Source organism: Xenopus laevis, chromosome 5L (assembly GCF_017654675.1).
Source record: "Xenopus laevis strain J_2021 chromosome 5L, Xenopus_laevis_v10.1, whole genome shotgun sequence".
NCBI lineage: Eukaryota > Metazoa > Chordata > Amphibia > Anura > Pipidae > Xenopus > Xenopus laevis.
This window is the reverse complement of record NC_054379.1, coordinates 97,712,911-97,738,926: the sequence shown is the minus strand read 5'-3', so window position 1 is coordinate 97,738,926 and position 26,016 is coordinate 97,712,911. Positions and strand designations below refer to the sequence as shown.

At 36.0% G+C, this 26,016-nt stretch overlaps 1 protein-coding gene across 2 annotated transcripts in view; it reads left to right on the top strand.

The window, feature by feature from the left end:
• Nucleotides 1-26,016, top strand: part of LOC108716928 (collagen alpha-1(XIX) chain) — a 343,423-nt gene that overhangs the window by 294,928 nt on the left and 22,479 nt on the right. For both annotated transcript variants that reach the window (XM_041563150.1, XM_041563151.1), the window contains exons 46-49: nucleotides 10,339-10,374; nucleotides 10,516-10,560; nucleotides 16,007-16,186; nucleotides 22,071-22,137. In XM_041563150.1, coding sequence (XP_041419084.1) covers nucleotides 10,339-10,374; nucleotides 10,516-10,560; nucleotides 16,007-16,186; nucleotides 22,071-22,137 — 328 coding nt within the window. The remainder of the gene's footprint in view (nucleotides 1-10,338; nucleotides 10,375-10,515; nucleotides 10,561-16,006; nucleotides 16,187-22,070; nucleotides 22,138-26,016) is intronic.

The window sequence follows — 26,016 nt, the reverse complement described above, 5'->3', positions numbered from 1 at the left end:
ATTTGTAGAAATACACACATAACATAACTACTGTGTAAAGAATCTTGTATTCAGGGGCATGAGCAGAAGCTTTTATATTCTCAACACAGTACAGTGCCTCAAGCAGCCTCAGTGGGCATAATGCCCACCCACATACACCAGAGGCTTCAGATCAGCTCTTCATTTCAGGAATATGACTCTGAGTCACGCTTTATAAAAACATCAACATTTAACTTAAAATGGCATAGAAGCTTGTGTTCTTGGCGTGAACCAATATATTCTGATTGGTAAGACAAATATTCTTTGCTTTGCTACAAATATATATAAAGGGGAAACATGAGCCTGGGAGGTCCGTTTACTAAAGTGCGTTAAAAATATTCGCACAATATATAGACAGAATTTTCGGCAAATATATTATCGCCAGTTTACTAACCTGCGGTAAATATAAATTTGCGAATTTTCTTGCGCAAGAATAATTGTTCGCCAGTTATCGCATTCGCTGAAAATAACGCTACGTACACATTAACGCATGGTTTACTAAACAGCGAAATGTGCTAAAGACAAAATTAACGCCAGAATATTCTGAAAACTTTTACCGCCACCTAAGTAGTGGCGTAAAAGTATTTTTTTCGCCAGAAAATTCTCAAGGGGCAGGAAATATCCCATAATACTGTTTTTTACCCATCATTCTTTGCTGACAGTCATATTATTGGCAGCGGACATCACAGTCCAAGGATTCGTCAGCCTCTACGCTTTTTTGGTTTCGTTGTGATTGGCTACATTAAACTGTGCATTTCTATGAAGCAAAGAGATTGACTGGTATCATTTCTTGTTCATATGATTCTATTGGCAGAAGGGTTTATATGATGCAGACATGTTTGATTGGTGTTACTCTGGTGATTTTGTTAGATGGTATAATCATCAGTCAATAAAGTTTATGAGTTTTGAAGATGCATTTCTGGCCATAAATGTCACAGTAAAAATTGCCATAATAACCGCCATAAAACAAAAAAACTTAATTTTTCGCCAGAAAATTCGAAACTCGCTAAAATTACCGCTAGCGTAAGCTGGTTCCTTAACGTAGTTACCGCAAGTGATCGCAATGACTTCTGAGCGCATCGCTGTTTAGTAAACTTAGTCGCTGCGAATATTCTGGCGTAAAAATATTCTCAGCGATAACATGCGGAAACTTGAAGTCAGATTTACCGCACTTTAGTAAACGGACCCCTTAGTGAGTAAAGCGGCTTCTCTTAATGGCTTAAACAGTAGGCAATAATTAGAGTTTAAAGGGTATATGGTAAAACGTTGAAAGTAAATTGCCATTTGTTAGACACAATGTGTCCCATAAATCAAAATGAACCCAATTGCGCAAGTGTTATTGTGTGGATCTGGTGCACTTTGCAGCTAAAATGTTCATAGTGGGAAAGACATCACTTCTGGGGTTACAATGGTATTTGCACCTATTGTCCAAGCCTGCTGTAGGTATTCTGGATTTACTAACACATTCAGTGTAGCAGTACCTCCAGGGTTCCCTTGCATCAATATGAACTTTACATACTGAACAAAATCGGTACTCAGGGCAACAATGCAGAAGTGTAAGGAGTGTGTTTGGATGCAAGTAACTTTAATGAACCAATAAGAGCACAACTTTGCATCCATCTAAACACAGTTACACTTGTGGTCCTTAATACTGCTCTAACTTAACAAGACCAGTTGCTTGTTAATATCCCTTTGTAAATGTGCATGTACAGATGAGGCAGCCTTTATTGGTATAATGTATATCACATGCAGCAACATATTGCACACAGTGTAGATATCAAGGTTTTAGATTAAAATGATATATACGGGTTATGTATAAACTACAATGGTTATAGAACAGGACACTGCCACAGAACACACAGCACAGACAAGTCTAGGGTACAGTCAGGTGTGTTTACTTCTTGAGTAGAACCCCATGGCAACCAGTTATTAAATGGTCAACTTCAATAAGTCTAACTAAAGCACATTTCTGGTTACTGCTCCAGAATAAAATGTACTCCTGTTTAGAAAATCAGTCTCTAAGTAACCAGATTTCCTGCAGCATAAAGAGAATCACATGCTGGTAGCCTTGCACAAGAATGTTTGTGTCTTAGAAAAAGCCATTCAAAATACATGAAATAACAGGGACACAGTTTCAGGTCTAGCGATCCATAGTAGCCCGTCTATAAGTTGCATTTACTGGTCACTATCGACTGACTGGTTGCTGAGGGTTACTAGACACTAGGCAGGCTTTGCACCTTTTATAGTTTTTTTTTCTTAATCAATAAGCATTTAAAATAATGAAACCAGTGAAGTGTGAGTGTGTGGCTATGTTTGAGTCATGTAATCATGCATGTGATTCTTTTGGGTGTGTGTATGTTACTGTGTGTGCTAAGCTTAAGCACACATCACAACAGCCTGGTAAATATTTACACACAGTTTATCTGTTATTAACTGAATTTAATTGTTTTTAATAGCTTCTTAAATAAATTTAAATATTAAATAATTTGAGAATATCATCCTTTCCCATCATATTTCAGTGTGCTTCTATGAGCCTGTTGTCTGGATTCTTGGCCTGACTTGTAAGAGACTTGTGCATGCATCATTACCCACTGTCCTTACAAGGTGTGGGTCATTTGTTTTTCCTGTCCAAGCAAACAGGCAACACCTCCAGTCTGCACGCTTCTTTCTTCAGTTGTTATATGAAAAACGTTATTAGATGGAGCATGGATCAATAGCACATTTCAATTAGTCCAGGCAAAAACAACACACTGTGAGCATGCATTGCTAAAAGGAGATGCAGAAGGCAGTGGGCTATTTTCTCAGTATTACAGGTTTGCAGCCACAGCACTGTGATAAATTGCCTACTTGCTGCTCTCTCAAATAATACCTAAGATAGATTCCCTGAAATGACACTCATTTACATGGTTCCCCTGGGCCCGTAGCACAGCACCTTTCCAATCAGAGGGCAGGTGCTCCTTGACTAGACATTTGGCTTGCGTCCCAGTGTTTTCCTCCTAATCTCCTTTTGATCCCATCAGACATCCTGTCAGATGGGAACGCTGTTACATCACCTCATCCCTGTCTCCTCCTGGTGCAGACATGATATTGTGCTGTGCATTTACTCAGAAAATCTCAGTGAAGGCATCACATACACAGTGCTCATCGGGAAGCGGCAGGCGGGATACATTTGATGCTAAATGTAGGGGGCATTGTGCGTACCAGCAGTGCTCTCTCTTATTCTGGAAATCAGTGTACAGAAGGTTTGCAAGAGAAAAGATTTTTCTGCATGGATTTAATAGTACCCTCAACATTTATATCAAATCAGTGAGCATACGCCCGATGCTGTATTTGCATTACTGCTCTCATCTCCTGTAATTTAAAGCGATTATAATACATGCTGCTTAATGATGTGGGACATTTGTATGCATCAGCTCCTTTATAGCAGCAAATTGATACTACCACTTCAATACAGGTTCTTAGGCGGAAGAGTGTAAAGAACAGTAACCATCTCCCTACCATGATCTGATCAATACTGTATAATCCTCATGCTGTGTTCTGGCACGCTAGGGAGGCATGGTTGAAGTTACACTATTAGCTTTATAGCTTGGATGCAGCCTTTTTATTGAAAATACTGTAGAAAATTAGGAGCAAGATGACCAGGAATTCTCTTTCATGCATTCTGTACTGCCGCAGAGGAGCATTTTCAGACTGGTGCCGTGCATTGTAACTGTCCCCTGCATTAAATGCATTAAGTGGAGCTTGCTTAAAATCAGGTGACATCAAAGACACCGCTTCTCAGCCAGTGAGAGAAAGGCATCTCCAAAAATATTGGGAAGCAGGAATAAAGGGTAGTCTATTGAAGAGCTCTTAGCTCCACTACTAAAGAGGCATTGCCAAAAACAATATTGTCACAGTTGTGTACATAACTGATATTCTGCCTATATTTTGTTGTGCTATAAGTGTCATGCACATTCTATTAATATTATAATGTAGCCATTATTTAATGGCAGACACTGAACATAAAAATAGAGCTGCCCTTTATTCTCACTAGAACCTGATACTCACAGTCCTCCCCTGTAATTCCCCCACTAAAGCCTGTGTATTTTTTGGATGCTCTGGCATAACCCATTTAAGGCAGTAGGGCAAATTCAAAGGGCATAACATTTCTGGTGTGTATAAAATGGTATCAACTTAATGTTGTTTTTTGCTTATCTTTACCAACAGACATATATCTGCACAAAATGATTACAAAGCTTTCTAACTATGCCTGATTTTAACAACATATTGTGGCATTAAAGTGCCAGTGTAATTCCTATTTGAATGCTGTTATACATCTTTATAAATATGGTCTTTAGTGTGCTCACAATTCATGCTGATTTGAGTGCAGTGACTCTTTAAGCTGTGTTTATATGGTGGACGGCACATCTACTGATCTGCAACATTCTCATCTGGAAACATTTTGATTTTCTTCTCTGTGAAATGTTGCTTCTCTTACACGAGGGGAAGGAGTGAATGCAGTTCCAGCCTAGCTGTCCAACCAGCACAGAACATTAAACGCATGTGTTTATTACAAATAGTTTTCTTTTGTTTCGATGGCTGAGATTCCAGGATGAGAAGTCAGTTTTATCAGTGATGAATAGTACAGTTTGCAGAATTACAAAGCTTTGCATTGGTGTGATGAAGTCACTAGCACTTAACTATTGAACGCCATAAAACTCGGGGACCTTACATTTCTTATTTAGCCCACAAGCGTATCAATTGATGATTTAATAGGAGAAAGTTGCAATGAACTTTAATTCCACGGTATTCTAGCTTTGCAGACGTTCTCTTTCTAGTTCAGCAGACAAATTTTCCCCCATCCAATACTCCCATCTAGTGGCAGTTTGGGCACATCATTGACTCCATGGTTATATAATACAACTACCAATCTTTTCAGCCAAGCAAAAAATACTCATTTCTTTGCAAATAGAACAGCTTGGAATTGAGGACACATAAGAACAGTGATATGCATTCTGAGCCACTGGGTGAGATGGTGCAAGGTAATACAATTTTAATAGATTTCCTTAAAAGAATAGTACTAGGATATAAAATTGCAAAGAACAAGATAGAAAAGAAAACTTTAGATCTCAGGCTGTGCTTTGTGGGCAGCCCTATTCACTGCATATAAAGGTAACAACAGCAACAAAGTAAGATAGGAATGAAAAAAGACTATTTGTGTTGAGGCATATACTGAAGCTCAAAAACCACTTAGTATGCTAAGCATTATGGAAGCAGATATATACATTTTGCATAACGCAAATTATACAAAACCTAATGGCAAAACTGTGTATCCAGCAAAGCTATACAGATCCCCTAGCCAATCACTGCATAGCATTTCATTGCCTCTCTGCTCGTGTAAATAAATCACTGTGCACAGAATTTTCTATTGATACAGATGCTTTCTTAAAGGAGCATTTACTAAAGCAGAAATATTCTAGCAGTAGTATATAACACCCTTAGCTGACTGTTTAATGTAAGGGAAATGCCACCATTTTCCTGGGGGAGATAGGAATTCTGTCTACCCATTTGCACTATTGTCAATGGGAAGTGTTTGGGTTATGGCTCATTAATGTTTATGGGAACCAATAACCTGTTATTGGTTTGTTAAGTAAAAATGTTCATTGCTTTTATTGACACACAGGTTTTAGGGCAACAAGCATTTAGCTTGTTTCTTTATTTACATAGCTTTTCCAGACACATAAAATTTGCCTGAAATGTAAGTTCAGCACCCCCTTTATAGAACTTGCAGTTGTCTCTAAGATGAATACTGTGTAGCTATACTAATAAATGATGATTATATAGTGTATTGGGGACAATTGCTCTTTGAGATAAATAACTAGAAGCAGCGAGATCTCTATTTGATTTTATTGGTAATTATATGCTAAAATAGATGCTATATGGCACCATCGCAGTTAAACACGGCATCCAGTGAATTAATAGATTTCATTTTCTGACTGCTAATATGCCAAATGAAACAAATTGATGATTGGTAGCTAGTGGTAACTGCAACAGTTTAATACCTGTGATACAAAATGAGCCCGACTGTTGTCTATAGCAGATGCCACAAGCTGCATACTAATGATCAGAAAAAAACATAATTATTAGAATAGCTAGCTATCTGTGCTGTTAAATAATACTTTACATATAGTCAGTAAACCTCTGCTTATCCCTGCTGAAGTAGTTAGTGCTTGTTTTTTTTAATGAATTGCAGGGTGAGAAATCAAGTAAAATAGACCGAGCAGAGACAAGCCTCTGATTAATGAAGTACTAACCCACAGCTCTGTCAGGCAGAGCCACTGCTGTTCTTAATGACACATACACACACATATATAGATGCACAGTTCACACAAACACACTCCTGAGGTTCACTGCGCTTCCTAAAATAGCAAGATAAAGTTCTGTCGCTGTAAGGGGAGCCTAGACTGATATGTCTTTCACATTACATATTGGCATACACACTTCAGATATCTACTATGCCTTTAGAATTGACAGTGCTACAGTTTAAATACGTATAATTACCTTTAATATCAGTTACATTTAATGATGTGCAAGGGAATGTAGTGACATAACATTGCACTTGACAATTAAGCATTTTGTTTAGCATTAAATTCTCCTGATTTGTACTAATCTATTCCTTACCATTCTATAGATGTTATGATGAGCTTATTTCTTTGTTAAAGAAGAAGGAAAGCTACTGAGGCAGATTATTGGCAATAGATTAGCCACAATATTGCAAGATAGAACAGTATATCTATTCTGTAGAATGCTTTACCATAACAGAGTAAACAGCTCTAGAAGCTCTATCTGGTGGTTTAGGATAGCACCTGCCATATCAGCTTGATGTGACATCACTTCCTGCTTGAGTCTCTCCCTGCTTTCTCATAGCTCTGAGCTTAGATTACATCAGGGAGGGGAGAAGGAAGAGGGATAGAGGAGTAAACTGAGCATGCTCCTGCCATGCCCAAGAGGTTTAAGCTGAAAGAAGGAGGTGTGATGTAGATCCCTATGTGTACACAAGTGAAGGAAATAAATGTGGTGTTTCTTTTGACAGAGGACTCAAAGCAACATTACATTGAGGGTTTACTGGTGTATTTATATAGACCTTTCTGATAAGGCTTACTTAGTTTTAACCTTTTTTTCTCCTTTAAATACAGTATGTATTACCATTTGGACTAAAATCCAGTCTGGGGACACTGACCCAAGGAAAGGGTATAAGAACAGTTGCAATATTTGACGGAAACATTGCCCTGTGGAGACTGCTATGCACTTGCCACATAAAAGCAAAACTAATATGAACCCACATACTGAGAAATTGTGTAAACCTTTCCACTACAGCCTATTTTACAATACTTTGGCTCTTGAAACAAGTATTTTAGCTTTTCTGAGACCCCATTAATATTCAGTCTTACACAACCTGCCCCATGTTGGCAAGTATTCCACTCCATTTTGGACAGCACCTTAGGCTATATATATATATATATGTATATATATATATATATATATATATATATATATATATATATATATATTTATACAGTGTATACCTTCTCAAAGATAAGATTTAACCGGTACACACACACATAATTAAAGAGATAGGGCATCCCACAACTCATTTTGGAGTTGAGCTTTACTTGCTACTGCCTCAGTTAAAGTTTTATCCATTTTTTTCATGCTCGTATCTTAAAATCCAAAGTCCAAACAAGTTTCTAAGAACATTTTCTGTGTGGATGGAGTCAATGCCTTCCTGAAATATTGATAAGATGTTTCTGGTGCTTTGCTCCTATCTAAATCTTTAGTCAGCCAGTCCCACAAAATCAATAATATATTTGACATGAACCTCTTGCAGTTCATTCTTGAATCTAAATATTGTTTAAGCCACTTGCTAGAGGATGTGCAACAATTTTATTCTTTTAAAATGCACCCATTCAGTTCCAGACTGCAGATGACAATCTCACAGGATTTTACAGTTATCTCACTATAGAAACTTTTGAATATTCTGGTACAAATCAAATAAATTATGTACAGTAACACTGATTTATCCATTCATTCAAGATTTTCTTCCTTTCACTATAGCTCATTTTAATGTTTCCACTTAAGAACAAGGTATAAGGGGGCAGATTTACTAAAGGGCGAAGTGAGTAACGCTGGCGACGATTCGCCAGCATTACCTCTTTCAGGCACTCCGCTGATTTACTAACGGGGGCAGGTGTAACTTCATTCATTCACACTCTATTTGCCAGGCAAATTTTCGCGCTCTGGTGAATGGACGTTACTCCTCAAATTCACTAAGATGCGATTTTTATTAAAAGTTACTTCTTTCGTCAGACTTGCCTTCGCCAGCTCAGACCAGGCGAAGTGCATTGGAGTGCATAGATCTTCCTCACTCTTCTGTTACTTACATCATATTTTAAGTTCCAAAAAATGCTGGCGTCTTTTCCTTTTTTCAGAGTGATAGCCTGCAAAAATCCTTAAATTTTTTTTGTGTAACCAGGTTCCCCCATACATTTTCTAACATATGGAACATAAACTATACAGTGGGCTCATGTGTAGGGCATTATAACAACTCTATTTTCTTTATTAAGGTTCCCTGGGCTTGTGTAATGTATTTGCTGCAACGTATACGTCCATTCAACTTTATCATTTCCTGCCGTATGCAAATTAGCCTGAGTGAAGACCTCTAAAGAAGTTGTGCTAGGCATTATTGAACGCTAGCGCATTTTCGATTTGATTGCCAAAGTAACGCTAGCAAAAATTCAACAGCGTTCGGCACCCTGGACGCAACTTTGCATTTTAGTTAATTAGTGTTGTCTGAGCGAATTTTCACCTTGTGAAGTGTTGCGATAGCTGCGAAGGCCTTGCTGGTGAATTTTCGCTGCTTAATAAATTTACCCCAAGGTCTTGGTTATGATCAAGTGTGAACGTATGCTCAAAAATAAATTCTTTTCACAAAATGAATTGTTCAGGCAAGCACAATTTTCTTTGTGCTTTCCTATATGTGCTGTTCCTATAGATGCTAACAGTTGAATCGCAATTGGAAAGTGTTTAAGTGTATGTCCATGTCCCATTCCCATTGCCTGTAAATAAGACCTGTTATATCTGAGAATGGTTAGGTAGTGTACAGCATTAAGATATAGGGATATATTTATCAAAGAGTATAGTAGAGTAGTCCTCTAGAGTGAAATACCGCCACTCTCCATTCATTTCTATGGGATTTTGAAAGGCGTATTTATCAAAAGGATGAACTTTCACTTTCACCCTTTGATAAATATGCCTTTAAAAATCTAATAGAAATGAATGGAGAGTGGTGGTATTTCACTCTAGAGGACTGTGGCGAATAAAGGGAAGCACTCACGGTATAAAGGTTGTTAGAAGTCCTTTACTGAATCATATAAACATCTGATGTTTATATGATTCAGTAAAGGAACCAATGGCTTTATATATATATATATATGTGTGTGTGTGTGTGTCTGTGTATGTGTCTGTGTATGTTTATATGTGTGCACAGGGGTTGAATGAGTTGAGCTTGATGGACCTGATCTGCACAGGTTACATAGCAGATAAACTCTGTGGAATACAACGTGTTTAAATTCTTTTATAAGAACTAAAACTATTGTATTCCACGCAGTTTATCTGTTAGCTGCTGTTAAACCTGTGCCATTGAGCCCTATTTCAACTTGTATGGTTGCCCCATGGCTACACAGCAGCTTATTTATATAAACTATAGTAGTGTATCTGAAGCAAACACACCAGTTTTACCAGTGCAGGGCAACAGTACATTAAAAAACACAACATGCATTGCTGTATAACCATGTATAACTAAAAATAAAAGTCCATATGGTCTATAAGCTTTCTCATAATACACAGGTTTTTCCCATTCCCAGTTTTTACAGTAGAATGAAACGTTAGATACAAAATACCTGGCAGCATCATAAAGTGGTGTGCTCATATAGCAGTATGTTCTAAAATGCTTGTTTTCCTTTTGTTGCTGTATACTATCAATGCGCTCTCGATTATGGAATGAATATATGTTACCTTGGACTGCCGCAGAATTGCAACCCTAGCATCACGCGACTGATAAAGAATGTGAGATATTTAATACATTGTAAATTGTTTCCTGAACAGCCTTTGTATCATTTTTGCAGCTTGCAGACTTTGATAAATAGCACCTATAATCACCCACTCTAGGTACACAGTGTGTGCTTCTTCAAACTTTGATGAAGAAGAAAAACTGATGATCTAAAGCTCATGTGCAGCTATGCTATGCAATTCTGCTACTAAAATTCGATCTATCATTTCTAGGGAAAGAACGGAAATGATGGATTACCAGGTTCAGTGGTGAGTCATGTTTAATTTTATTGCTTGTAATAACTTCAGTGAACAAACAATAACATTTCTGTTTGCAACGTTCGATTTTTTTCTCCTCTTCTTAATGTGTTTCCAAATTCTTTTCAATAAATTACAGCTTCTGTTTTTCAGGGAGCCCCCGGACGGCCAGGAGACAGAGGCCCAAAAGGAGAACGTGTATGTTTTCATTTTTCCTTTTAACAAATAACTGCAGCAAAAGTAGATTTTCCGGCCTAGAAAATAACTGACAACACTCCATCCATAGTAACGTCTAACCGATCGCAGTTGGATATTTAGCTATAAACCTTTATAATAGGCAGAAAAAAATGTACAGGAAAAATATATTGCTGTTTATAAAAAGACACACTAGATACTACACGTACAATAAAATAGAAAGGGAACCATAAAAATTGCAGCAAAGTTAAACAAACCACAGCAAATTTACTAGTTCCTGTAGGTCTTAGAAAAATTAAGCATAATAAACTCATGAAAGAAAGAAAAAAAAACTACAGTAAATCTCCAAAATATCTCCTACAGAATGCAAATTAGGCAGCCAGTTTCTGGTGTATTTCAGCAAATACTGCAAGACAACTATTCTATATTCCCACGTATTAGTCCCCCCTCCCAAATTGGACATTTTATAGGCTCGGTTCCTAATTCTAACAACTGCATTGGTGCATTACTCATTGACACAGCAAAGAAGCATGCGGCTGTCACCTTTGATTTCTTTTGCCAGCCTCAAATGATCTAAAATGTGCAGTTTTTTCCACACCTCACTGCCTCGCTGTCTTTGGTTCTGGGAGTCTACTTAGCTATGGCGTGGAGCACTATGGTTGATTAGTGGACATGGATGGGGAGACATCTCCATGTTGGAGAGTAAAGACAGATTGCCTATAGCTGTCTACAACTGGCTTGGTTATGTTCTGGCCTTTCATATGGAAAATATTTTTTTATTTCCTTGTTATTTAATTGCAGATATCCTATAGCTAGTTGGGATGGCATCAATCATTCTTTCTTATCATAGTGCTTATCCACAACATGCTGGAGATGTAATTGACCCAGTATTGGTGATGGCTCAGTGCCTGACCTTAAGCCGGAAGTAGGTCTGCAAATGTATATGAGATAAAGCTCTTATTTTGCTCACCTTGGGAGAGAAATTTTCCATAAATTTATGTATATTATACCATGACCACCTGTTTTAAATGGGGTGGAATTTTGTTTATTTCACCCAGCCTCTTCACCCCAGAATTATACTACTCCAAAGACGAAATATGAGAAATATTACAGACTTAACTTGTACTCTTGTTAAATATCTGGGCAGGATTAAATAGCAAGAACTCAAGATTACTTACTTCCCTTTTTTCAGACATTGACTAATAGATGACTTAAATGACCGCAATTATTTCACCATTGGAACTGACATTTTTAGGATAACTTTAATCCATGTAATTTGAATTTATTTTAAAGTTTTACTTCCGTTTTGTTTCTTTCTTCAGGAAAAGTGTTATTTGAGTTGTCTGATTTCTTTCTTTATTGACAATGATGCTGGTAGAGATGGATGCTCCAAATTAGAAAGCTTAGTGACTCCCTGGGCTCCAATTCATGACTCATTAATTCATGACACTGAACACACTGATGCATGTGTAATTAGCAGTGTTTGTGTATCCCTAGTGGCAATGGTTCTGCTATCCTTTGTACACAGTAGTCTCCTCAATAAATACTCCTTACCTCATCACAAACAAAAAATCAAACAGGCAGTCGTTTTTGGCAGCTAAATTACCCACCGGTAATATTCAAGTACTTTTAGAGAAGTTAACCAAAGCAAACTCAGTTTGGAGGATTTCTTTTAGCTATCACTAAATATTTCGAGGCTGGCAATAAATATGCTAATGAAATCGAACCTTTTCAAATATCGGTATTTTCAGTTTAGTATTTCTTATAAGCACAAGGATCTCTATATGAAGCTCAGTTTTATAGATTAACAGAAGATTCTTTTTCAGCAGTCCCATAAATATGCTGTACCAGTAACTATAAATAAGCCCCTTAATGTGCACCTTTAGAGAAAAGTGCAACGGTGAAAATGTTCAGATCCACATTGATAACAAATGTCTGATGCACATATCATGGCTCAAGGTAGTTTGTGTAATCAAAGTCCCGGTATGAAATATAGCATCATAAGGCAATTTTTTGACAGTTCACATGGCCGCTCTTAAATGAGTACTGTATGCCCACCACACAAGTTAGATTCTCCCCACTGTGGCGAGATCCAGTTGCAATGGGACCAAACCTCTCATGTAGTGGAGTGCACTGATTACTTCATAGTAATGATCCTAAATACACAAGTGTGTTACTTGAGATGGCCCTCCTTTGACTCGAACATAAAGATAACTTGATATAATTAAAGATAATTTGTATTGACCCCAAAGTTATTTTTAACTGTACTTTTGTATTTGCGCTTAACTAAGAGGGAACCATCCTCAGTTGCTGCAGTTTCTCACAGTGAATGTCATGGATGAGTATTGTACATTGTTCAAAACTGGATTCGTTAAAGGGATACTGTCATGGAAAAAAAACATTTTTTTCAAAATGAATCAGTTAATAGTGCTGCTCCAGAATTCTGCACTGAAATCCATTTCTCAAAAGAGCAAACAGATTTTTTTATATTCAATTTTGAAATCTGACATGGGGCTAGACATATTGTCAATTTCCCAGCTGCCCCAAGTCATGTGACTTGTGCTCTGATAAACTTCAATCACTCTTTACTGCTGTACTGAAAGTTGGAGTGATATCACCCCCTCCCTTCCCCCCCCAGCAGCCAAACAAAAGAACAGTGGGAAGGTAACCAGATAGCAGCTCCCTAACACAAGATAACAGCTGCCTGGTAGATCTGAGAACAACACTCAATAGTAAAAACCCATGTCCCACTGAGACACATTCAGTTACATTGAGAAGGAAAAACAGCTGCCTGCCAGAAAGCATTTCTCTCCTAAAGTGCAGGCACAAGTCACGTGACCAGGGACAGCTGGGAAATTGACAAAATGTCTAGCCCCATGTCAGATTTCAAAATTGAATATAAAAAAATCTGTTTGCTCTTTTGAGAAATGGATTTCAGTGCAGAAGTCTGCTGGAGTAGCACTATTAACTGATGCATTTTGAAAAAAACATGTTTTCTGATGACAGGATTCCTTTAAGGATTTTAGTCAAACCATTAGTATTTGCCATACATTATCACATCTATGGTGACAAATAAGCCCTCTGCAATTAAGAACATTTTTATGCACCCTTTGATTAGAAAGATCTCCATTGATTATTTTCATTGCATAGCATTCCCACTACTATCCTAAAAGTGAAAAATGCAAACCTGAATGCATTGAAATAAAACCAGTTTCACATAAAAATGCAAAAGAAAGAACAGGAAAATAAAGGGAGGGCAGCATGATAAAGGAAAAAAACAAGAAGGCCTTAAAATTATCAGATACTCTGTATATGGACAAAGACTCTCATCACAAATATATATATATATATATACGTATATATATCCCTGAAGATTTTCCTGCATAGCAAACACTGATTTAAATTTGAATAAAAATGATAATACGGTTATTAAAATAAGTCTTGGTCACAGAACTAATGAAGACACAAAATGAAGAATCATTGCTTTCAATTAGATATCATTTAAATATAACTATGGTATTCTAGGCTTTGTATGTTGCAGTTATTTAGTTACTTGGTGACAGGATAAGCTCTGCAAGCAGTTCAGATAAAATAACATGAATTGCGTATATCAATGCGTCTGTTTGTTACAAACTTTCATTGTTATTATTATTTTTATTATATATATTGCACTTATTACAGCTGTATGTCCATTCAGAACCAATCATAACTGTTATTGTGCTGCTGGATGGCTATTTGAAAACTATTCGCAAGTGAAATCTGACAAAACATAAAACCATGAAATGTTTTTTACTGAGCTTGGTAAAAAAACAAAGATGTTGACCAACTGAAACTTCCATAAAGACAAAATAAGCAATAGATAACCGGAACAAGTGCACAGTGTTCCATGTGTCACATAAAACACAAAAACACTCAAACTGAATGCTGGTTAGCCATTTAAGTGCCTTCACAGAACTCAACTATTTCAGTTGCTTCACTGGTAACTAAATATCTCAAATATTTCAAATGCTTCATTGCTGGAACTTAAAATGAACTATGTCTGCTATAGCCAAAATATGATGCAAAGTATTTAACTGTATTGACAGACAAAGACATAGGAAACTAGAAGGAATGACAGATAATATGATGGATGATTAGAAACATGATTGGATAACTTATGTAAAAGGCTATATTCTATATAGAACAGACACTAAACAGCTACAGAAATATTATATTATATTACAGAAATATAAAAATGTACTTAAAATTGCAAGAAGGAATTATAGAAAAAGGGTGAGGAGAAAAAGGTAAAAATCTAAGACATTTCAACTTTTCAGGCATATATTTGGTTCTTGGAATATGTTTCACTAACAAGATTCCAAAAAGTTGCAAAAAGGACTTAAATGATTAAAATAATAAATAAGGTAAATGTGCCAATAAATCATCGAAGATTCACACTGAAGAGCTTTTTTTTCAAATACATAAACAGCAAAAAGTTGATGAACTAATTAAGAAGTATAAATGATTCAGAAACACCTGAAAATTATTATTGCCTTCCACAGTAATGATTCAAGGATACTGCGAGTGATAGATATTTTATTACACATAAATACCTGATACCTTTTTATTTACTTTCACTGACTCCAGACATCAGTGACCCCTATATTGCACTTGTGTCCTTAATCCCATGATTTTTGATGGCCCTATATACTCCAATAAATAGGGATCAAATGATCCATTGCAGTAACAGTGTTATACTTCCTTAGTGGTGATTAAATTGCTACAGGTTATTCCTGTCCAACACAACTATTTGCACTTCAAATCATCACAATAATGTAACCACTGCATGTTTAAATGACTTTAAAGAACAAAACAACATAATATTCTTGAAATATTGTCCTGAAAATCCACTGAAACCTTTGATATTTATTAGTTCTAGAAGGTCAATGACAGACAATATCTGGATCTCAAGAAAGTGTTGAACAAAAACTCTGATAACCTTTGAAATCAATTCCACTTTTCTATAAACTTGTTCATTCCATAAGCAAATAAAATTATTGTCTGAAAACTTTATTGCACCGATGTGTTTATGACTTAACTAAAGGAGTGGGAGTTTTAATTTAACAATCAATATTAAAATCAATATTACATATAGACAAAAAGATATGATCATGAAGAATGCATTTGAACATATATAACATTTAGACAAAAAAATAACATGATCATTTGAACAAAAGTGCAGCACTACAATGCTGTATACACAAGTAAAAAATACATACATACAATATATGGGTATTTGACTTTAAAGGGGAAGCAGTGGAGTAGATACTGGAGAAGAAATCATGGATCCCCCTTCTCAATGCAGTGCATGTTGTATAAAACCCATTTTGCCAATTTTTTTTATCATTTTCCATTTAACTTTGTAAACCCCAATTCATGAAATCACTAAAATATTTAACATATTTTAAAGGGTGACCCAGGTATACCAGGTGACCAAGGTCCACAAGGAGAAAGAGGAAAACCAGGGCCATATGGCTATAAGGGAGATATGGGATCTGAGGGACCACAAGGACCTCCTGGAGAAAGAGGATACCAGGGAATTCCAGGAAATAATGGGCATCCAGGACCACCCGGTCAACCAGGAATTTCGGTAAGACAGCTGCAGTTTCCTTATATAAATATATAGATATATAGAAATTAATTGCAGGGTCATGCAAAGTACTGCTTTATTTTGCTGTGGCACATATATAAACCCCATTTAATGTGCAAAGTGCAATTTTGGGACATATAGGGGCACATTTACTATTGGTTGAATATCGAGGGTTATTGGACGAATATCGAAGTCGAAGGATTTACCGCATTTAGTATGATCGAACGATCAAAGGAAAAATCGTTTAAATGATCTGAAGGATTTTAATCCATCGATCAAACGATTTTCCTTCGATCAAAAAAAGATTAGAAAGCTTATAGGGACCTTCCCCATAGGCTAACATTGGTGCTCGGTAGGTTTTAGGTGGCGAAGTAGGTAGTCGAAGTTTTTTTTAAAGAGACAGTACTTCGATTATAGAATGGTCGAATAGTCGAACGATTTTTAGTTCGATTCGAAGTCGTAGTCGAAGTTCAAAGTAGCCAATTCAATGGTCGAAGTAGCAAAAAAAAACCTTCGAAATTCAAAGTTTTTTTCATTCGAATCCTTCACTCGAGCTTAGTAAATGTGCCCCATAATGTTGTAATTTTTACCATAATATAACGTTCCTCTCAAAATTGCACAAAAATTAGCTAAGGTGCATCCACAACAATTTGTATGTGATGTACCAATACTTATGCAAATTAGCATCTGTTTTTGAAAATTGTTGCTCTTGTTTTTTCCCCCCTGCATTTACTGAATTAGTGTACAAACTCATTTGTAAAGAATCACTATTAGCAAAAATACTTGCTGCTGAGGTAACTGTATATGACATACAAAACAAAATGTTTAATTGATAAGCTGGCTCTATATCACGCGAAGTACATAAACAGAAGGGGTTCTAAAGGGGAACATTGACATTTTCCTGCACTATTATAAAAGTAAAATTTGTGTAGAAATGCCTGATTTTAATTTTGAAATTTGAAAAATTTTGTTTGCTCTGTTTGGGAAATGCATTTCCTTTGTTAAATGCTTTTGTATATACCTAATTTCTTTCATAGATTTGTAGCATTTTCAAGGTCTCTGTTTTCCATGTGATTACCTTTTCAATTTGCGGATTTATTTATCAAAAATTAAGAAATTAACAAAAAAATCTCTAATTGAATGGATCAATTCCAACAACAGTGCTACTTTTTATAGGAAGAATGTTCAAGAATTGTTTTATTATAACACATTTCCAAGCTCTTAACTCTCAGCAAAATCCATTATGTTCTTAAACATACTACCCTTCCTTAGTACCCATTATTGTAGTCTCCTTTCCTACTTCGTATTTTTTATTCTATTTAAACTGATTGTTCAAAGTTGTTCAATGGCCTCCAGGCTATAAAATCTATTCCTCACTTATTCTGCTTGACTAGTCTGTGGCCTTTGATAGTAGAGATCAGTTTTCTTCAATTCCAGACCTTAACTATCCCTAATGGGACAGCTCTTTAACCATTTCACTTCAAAGTATAATTACTGCCTTAAAGGCAGCCATCATTTTTAGAACTTCATTTTGTATGAGGTAGAATATAGCTGTATTTCCGTGGCTTTCCTTAAACTTGTAATATTTCATATTGCTGGGTTTCCATTCTAAATTCCTAATATTTATATTTTTAAGCCCTGGTTCTATTTTTTGATCAGTTATAAAAAAAGAAACATACTTTTTTTCTTTATTAAATATTTTACACAAGATCTACTCAGAAATAGAATGCAAGCATTCATTCAAAAGGAAGATTGTACTGTTTCTTAGAATTTTAAAATGAATGGTTGAAGTGTATTTATAAATACCAAAGCATTTAGGACAACATATATTTAAAAGATTTTCTTTTTCGGTTTCATATAAAAGTTTGCTTGACTGGCAGTTACAAACAATATCTGAAAGCATCTACAGTGTGAACCAATATAACTGACAGGGGTAAAAAATACCCTCTTCTATCCATCCAGAAACATCTTATTTATGGAATTAACCAAAGAAAATATAGCTATCTCTATAGCAAAAAACAGCGGTGCCCAAAAATATAAGTTTTAAATAAGATATACAGTACAGGTAAGGAATCTATTATCCAGAGTACTTGGTACCTCAGGTTTTCTGGATAATTGATATTTTCATAATGTGGAGCACCATGTCTTAATCATGTCAAATAAAAGCAAACCAATAGGTTTGATTTGCTATAAACAGATTAATGGTTATCTATTTACTGTATAATTACTGTATATTATACAAGAGAAAAAGCTAAATGAAGAACTGTTTGGCTAGAGAGCACCCCATGGGAACCTGCATATTTTGTGGCTTTCTGAATAATGGATTTTAAGATAATTAGTGATGGGCGAATTTGCGCTGTTTTGCTTCGCCGAAAAATTCATGAATTGCACTCGAAATTCGCGTTTTTTTGCCGCCGGCGCCCGTTTTTGACGCCGACGTCCGTTTTTCGAAAAAAAAAATTTGACGGCCGCGAATTTTCACGGGCGTTTCGTGAATTTATTCGCTGGCAGCAAATCGCGCCTGGCGAATAAATTCGCCCATCACTAAAGATAATGGATTCAATACCTGTACCAGTAGATCTTGTTAAGGTGCCATATGTCACATACAAATATCAGTGCTGTAAAGTGCAGAATTCCAACTAAAACTTGCAGATACATACTGTAGGTAATAAAATAGATTGTAACAGAAAATGTAACCTAAACTATAATATACTATATCTTGTGTGATAAGGACTGGGACAGCTTCCTCTAGCATATGTGATCTCATATGACTAATAAAGCAGCATACTCATATTTAAAGATAAGATATGCTCAGCAGTACACTTCAATTACTGAAATCAGAGCTGATCCCTATATTTTAAATTAAACTTGGTGAAGTGAATGAAGAGTCATCATTTTATATGCCTGTGGCTTAAAGAAGAAAAGAGAAAAGAGGTGCGCTTTAGAATATGAATGCTGGAACAGGAATGGGGCTGCACACTCCACGTCGTGTTTCAGTTAATCAGATAAATGCAGTTTGCCCATTCACCTTTGGCATAAATGTAATCAATATTAAAATATTTAATAGTGTTGATTTTTTAAAGTTAAAAAAGAACTCCTATGATTCATATTACTAATTACCTTATCAGAGAATAAAAAAAGTATTTGCAATATTTAGAGCAATCAACACCCACATGCAAGGCTATTGAGATCTACCATGCTGTCATACATAGAACATTCCAGCTGTTTAGTAGATGGCTGTTTGAGCAGATCTCTGGATAATGTAGCCATATATATAGAGGGCCAGATGGGTCATTCAGGTACAGATTCAATCTTGGTTCACTGACTAGTTCCCTGAAATTGCTGATACATCTTGGCAGATGACTTCTTATGCAGGCTATTCTGTACAGTTTTTAACCAATTTGATTTTGTCCACATTATTTGCCCTTGAATGGCCAACGCTGGACATATTAGGACTACATCAGGGTCATTTTTTTAGGGCCAGAGGAAAATAAAGCAACGTGAGACAGATATGTAATAATGTGTTTAATGTTGGTCTTTGCTGATTTAATTGTAGCTTTCAGTGTTTCTCTTCTATAATTATCTGTTCAGCTTCTTTAGTCCCTCGTGAGCAATTGTCATGTATTAACTTCCTACTCAGAAATCCTGTAACAAATGTAAATACAGGGTATAAGATGTTTTGATCTGATACAATACATCAAAGGCTGATCGGATCAGGAGCAATCTTTGTACCGTGCCTTTTAAACCAATGTAAAATGCACAGTAAAACCGCTTCACATTTTGATTATCGAAACAGATCTAAAATTAAGAGTTGTGACAAAAGACAATAAAGCAGAAATGCATTTACGATTTTCCTTTGTGGCTTTCCAAAGTAATTACTAAAGAACCATGATATCTTCTGTGTAACCCTCGGCTATCGGAGGGTCTGGCTATAAAGCAATCATCAGCAGTGATCAGTCCTGACAATACAGAGTAAGCTGTTTATGTTGTGCTGCTGTTTCATGCGCTTTTTTCCATTCTAAAAAGAGCATCAGTCTATGCAGTTTGCTTTACCTGCTATCAATTGTTTCTATGACAACTTTTGTTGTGCATCTGCATTCCGACTGCAGTGGCCAATTTAATGCACCAAAAGGCAGATTTCATGTACTGTAAATGACATCTTTAGAGCATACAAACAGAATATGGAATGGCTGCTTTGTGAAATGCAGCAGCAAATGTGTTTATAAGGAAACGCATTTGTTTTTGGAGCGTGTGTCATTTTCTCAGCAGATGCAAATTCTAAACTAAAACTGATCTGTTTGCTTTAGAAACACTACTATAGATCATATAAACAAGCTGCTGAATAGTAACCGCGTTAGGCTAGGGGCACACGGCGCGATTTCGCCGCGATTCTGCGCTGGGCGAGTTGTCGCTGCGTTTTTTAAGCCGAAATAGCTTTGCTAACTTTGGCGCTGGCGTCAATGCAAATCGCGGCGAAATCGCTGCGCTAATTCACACGCGGCGATTCTTTTTCTACTGTCGCCCGGAAACGCCCAGCGAGGCAACTTCGGACGACAATAGAAAACGAATCGCCGCGTGTGAATTAGCGCAGCGATTTCGCCGCGATTTGCATTGACGCCAGCGCCAAAGTTAGCAAAGCTATTTCGGCTTAAAAAACGCAGCGACAACTCGCTTAGCGCAGAATCGCGGCGAAATCACGCCGTGTGCCCCTACCCTAAATTGAAAAAAGACTATATGGCACAGGTTAAATAGTTAATATCAGATAACAACCAATGAGACACCAGCTTTAAAACAAGAGGACAGTAAAGACTACCTGCTGATTGGTTGATGTAGGTGATACGAACAAACATTGCTCCTTGGATTATATATCCTTCAAACTGTTTGGTAAATTAATTAAAGGGGTGGTTCACCTTTAAGTTAACTTTTAGAACTACCAGTTTTAAGCAATTTTCCATTTGTATTTTTTTTTTTTATAGTATTCAATTGTTTGCCTTTTTCTTCTAATTCTTAGCTTTGAAATGGGGGCCACTGACATATATATATTTATTTTATTTTATATATATATATATATATATATATATATATATATATATATATATATATATATATATATATTGTTATTGCTACTTTTTATTACTCATCTTTCTATTCAGGTCCTCTCCTACTCATATTCTAGTCTCTCATTCAAATGAATGCCTGGTTGCTAGGGTAAATTGGACCCGAGTAACCAGATGAATGCTGAATTCAAAACTAAATAACTCAAAAGCCACAAATAAAAAATGAAAAATAATTGCAAATTGTATCGGAATATCACTCAATATCATACTAAAAGTAAACTCAAAGATGAACACCCCCTTTAAAGAATGTTCTTCCTCAACACGTTTGATAGGACAAAGCAGAAAATGTACCCCAACCTGAATTTTTTATAGCCACACTTCTGAAAAATGATATTATTATTCAGCTCACAGAGCTATTTATCTAATCAGTGCAATAAGTCATCCATCTCAAGTCTGTGAGTTCCCAATGTGACTGGTGCACAAATACTGTATGTAATTGTGTGTTTGATTTACAGTCCATGCAACCATTTCATACTGGTGAGAACTAGTTCAAAACTGCTGCTATTGAGTAATCATTTCTCCCTATTTACTAACAATTCCCAGAGGACGCTAACTAGAAGTACATTTTCCTTTACGTGTGTTTTTTTATGACTTTATAGATTATCATATTAAACAGTCAAAGAGAATGAAGTCATATCATGAAAACAATAACTTTATGCAGTATTTATGTATAGCAGATAAAAGTCCCTTTAAACTGATTAGATTAGTATCTGATATATTGCAATTTGGTGTAATCATGCAAATTACAAAAATGTTCTTGTTTCCAGGCGGAGAACATTTTATTTGAAGAAATGAAAAGATATATTAGACAAGAAGTTTTGAGAATATTTGAAGGTAAGACAAGTCTTTGAATCCTAAATGTAACTTTCCCGGGAAGACTTACCAACTTTGTCCATCCTATATCACTTAAACCATCTGTTACCGTTTGTCCATCAATCAGAGTGAATTTGAGCATTTTTGCAATTAGCATTTGCAAAGCAAAAAAGAACACTAGTTTTATGGCAGCCTATGGCCAGATATTAATATGCGGCACTCTGTTATCTGCGTACAAATTAATTAACTTGCACTTTAAATCACATTTACAGCTAAACACAGTTCTAGGCAATTTAAAGAACAAAATATGATTCCAGTTAAAAAATATCTTTTGTTCCACATATTGAAACAGTTTAAAAGGCAATATTAATGAGATTTTAAACCAGCTACAAAAAGCGGATACATGAAATGGAAAAGCTTAAGGTCTCTTCGCCGGACATTTTAAAATTTCTCAAATTCAAAGGCACACCAATACAATTAGTAGACAATATTCTAATGTTATATTGGAATTAAGACTAGAAATAAGCAAATAAAGACACAAATAAAAAAAATATCATATATGTTGAAAGAGATATAGGAATATAAACCTATGTAGATTTTAAGGGGGTCTACAGTAAACCCCAAAAAATTAATTTCTAAGTGGTCCTCTGAGAACATTTGCAACTTACTTCATCTTAGTGGTTTCTGAGATATAAGGAGTTTTAGACAGTTTTAGTCAATAGCAGGCTTAAAGCTCCATTTGAACATCAGAATGTGACAACCCTAGTGGGTTATATAATAAAAGGCGCTAAGTTTGCCCAGGAGCAGTAACCCATAGCAACCAATAACATGTATTCAGTGAACCATAGGGGTCAACTCAAGCAAAAGTCTGGTATTAGTAATCTAAAAATGCAAATATGTCTGATCTATCTAATTGTTTGGTTTTAGATCCCCTTTAACGTATATATGTTGTTCCAATTTTGCAGAGGAAATGTATTTGATGGAGTGTACCAGGATATAACAGTGCATGACACAAAGCAGCCTTAATTGTTCACTTAGGGCAGAGATACATTAAGATTCAGGGAGATTTAGTTGTCTGCCTCTTCTCCGGCCGACTAATCTCCCCAAAAAGCCTTCCCGCCGGCTAGAATCGAAATCGCCGACAGGATGGCGCTCGGAACGCTTTGTTTTCCGAAGTTGCCTGAAGTTTTCTTTGTGAGGCATCAGAATACATCTGCTAGGAAAGGGAGCCCCCCCTATAAGATATATTGCATTAGAATGAGGAGAAACAGATCTTCTTAAGGACACCAGCTACAGTATTGCTTCTTCGTGTTTCCCTATCTGCCTACAGAACCTAGGCTTATTGGTCTAATTCATATACAATATAAGTGTGACCCCAGCCCCTTATTAATAAATATTATTGGTGGTGCGCACCTGGTACCAGTAATAATTGTGTCACTGCCGGGGTCACCTGAAAGATCCCCAATCTAGTAAATACTTAGAAAACAGCAAGACACTTCAGTTTGTATAGAAAAGTTTTCTCTTATAAGCATAGCAACCTAGCAACCCAATGTGTGTCAACCCCCAAAACAAGTGGGGGGAGGCTTGTCTGAGACACATAAAAGAAAAAATTACCAATCTTCTAAGACCCAAAATGGATCAATCAGTACTTCAATAATGAAGTAACATGCATGTCACCTTCAAGCACACAACTGAGATGTGGAATTAGTTTGACTTTGTGGGAACCAGAGGATGCCCATGACTAAGTGTCCTTGGGACACAAAAACCGTAGGGTGGAAGGAGATGATTTTTTTAATACAACCTTGAATAAAACATTTTACTTTTATTTTTGTGACCCTTTGTGGAATCCTTTGGGGTGCCCATTTGTCCATTCAGCTATTAACAAGAGGATGGAGCAACATCTAGGTCCATAATAGAGAGCTCAATCATAATAGCCTAGGTAGTACCAGTAAATGATTTTATTAGATAAAATCTAATAGCCAGAGTATTAAGCACTGAAGACAGTCTGCAATTGCATCGTAGAGAAAGCTGCACAACCATATGAAAATAGGGCACTTCTGCCGGATTATGTTCTTAATGACTACTTTTATTAAGGAGTCATTTACTGTTATGGGAATGAATTTAGAGTGAAGTGTTATAACAATACCAAAGGAACAAATATTCTAAAATACTGTAGATCTACAAATTGGAAAAGACTGGATTCATTGAAAAGTTCAATTTTACTTACATTCCTCTTTTGAAGTAATGTAATGCTGTGGGTATTTTTTGGAGTTAGATCATGCATTATTCTTAGCCCATTCCCATGGTGAATAACCTGTGCAATACTCCCCATTTTTCTAACAAGCTCTAACAACCAGTTCAGGACCAACTGATACACCACAGGGTGCCCATCACTGGCTGAGCTGTGTAAAGGTTACATTATTAAAATCATAAAAGAAAACTTATTTTGCATTGTGCACTAATGTAATAAAAGGTCACAAGGCTGAATACTGTTGCCTCTGAATGAAAATAAAATCATATTATATTTTACACTTCAAACAGCATTCCCATGTCATGTTAAAAGTTAGAATGAATTTACTTCGCTTTTTCGGTGCACAATCCTTTAACATATCTTGGATGAAATTAGATACAATTCACAAATGAAATAATCTGACTTCCATATAAAGTTGTTTCAGTCTTACAGTCAATTAATATACTTGGGCAAAGTTCTGTGATATGAAGACATTTTTTAAAAGCTTCGAATTGCTGCTCAATTTTTGCATCCTCGGAAAACTCACTGCTTGGTGCAACTAATTGTCAACTGTGGTAGCACATTAAAGAAATAACTCAATAATGCTGAGCCAAGTGCTAAACAGTTATCTCTAAAAGCATTTTAATAGCAGGTAATTACAGCTTCAGGCATTGATTTAATGAATGTTGCTCAAACCCAGTTTTGAGTAAATTAACAGAAATCAATTGCTTTCATACCTGACTGTAGGCAGCCAATGAACTAAATTTAAAAATGATGGTTGTGTCATGTCATTCTTGTTGTGTGCCTTTAAAAAAAAAATCTGCAACTGGGTCACTGCATGGAAAGATGGTGATTCACCACTGGTTCACCCGTCACTGGTTATAGTTACCTGCTTGCTTCTCCTGTAAATTACTGTACATGTGTGCCAAGTACGATAATATATTCCTTTATAAGCTTTTTTTACAGTAACAAGGGTGAAAAGAATTATCCATTTTGCCTATGCCCAGATTTCTAACCAAGAGCATAAGATTACTCCTATAGCCTGAAATTATTTGTGCATTGCAGCATCAAACAATATTGTCCATCTTTATTGCCATAATTATTTCTATTTTCATTGGTTAACAGAATATGTAAAAATAGTGATTTACAAAAACATTATAAACTGCAACATAAACTGCAATCATGAATAATGAGTAGAGAGCTTCTTTGTATATAAGATCTCGGGGTGTATTGTTGTAGTATCTAGCAGACCCGTTGTGCAACAATACCTTTGCTTTGAATCAGCAAGTTCTTCCAAAGCATTCAATAATTACTTCAGTTTAATCTATGGCAATACAAATGGCGTTTGTAAAAGAGGAGCTAAGAAATGGAGTGGTAAGATTTCGAAAGAAAAAGTGAAGACAAAGGAAGAGCTGTATGACCACCACTAGTTTTAAGTCATAGAACTGGTTCTAGGGAGAAACAATCATGTTTGTAGGTGCACTTTATTCTTTAATATATTTTTTATGTAGAGTAAATGTTTTATATTGGTTAATTTCCATGACTGTTATTACTATAGAGGTGTGTGAGTAATAATTATTATTAAATAAATGTATATTTTGATTGAACTTTCTTTTGTATTTCTAAATCCTCATTACCAGGAATACTTATGTACAAACCTATATGTACAA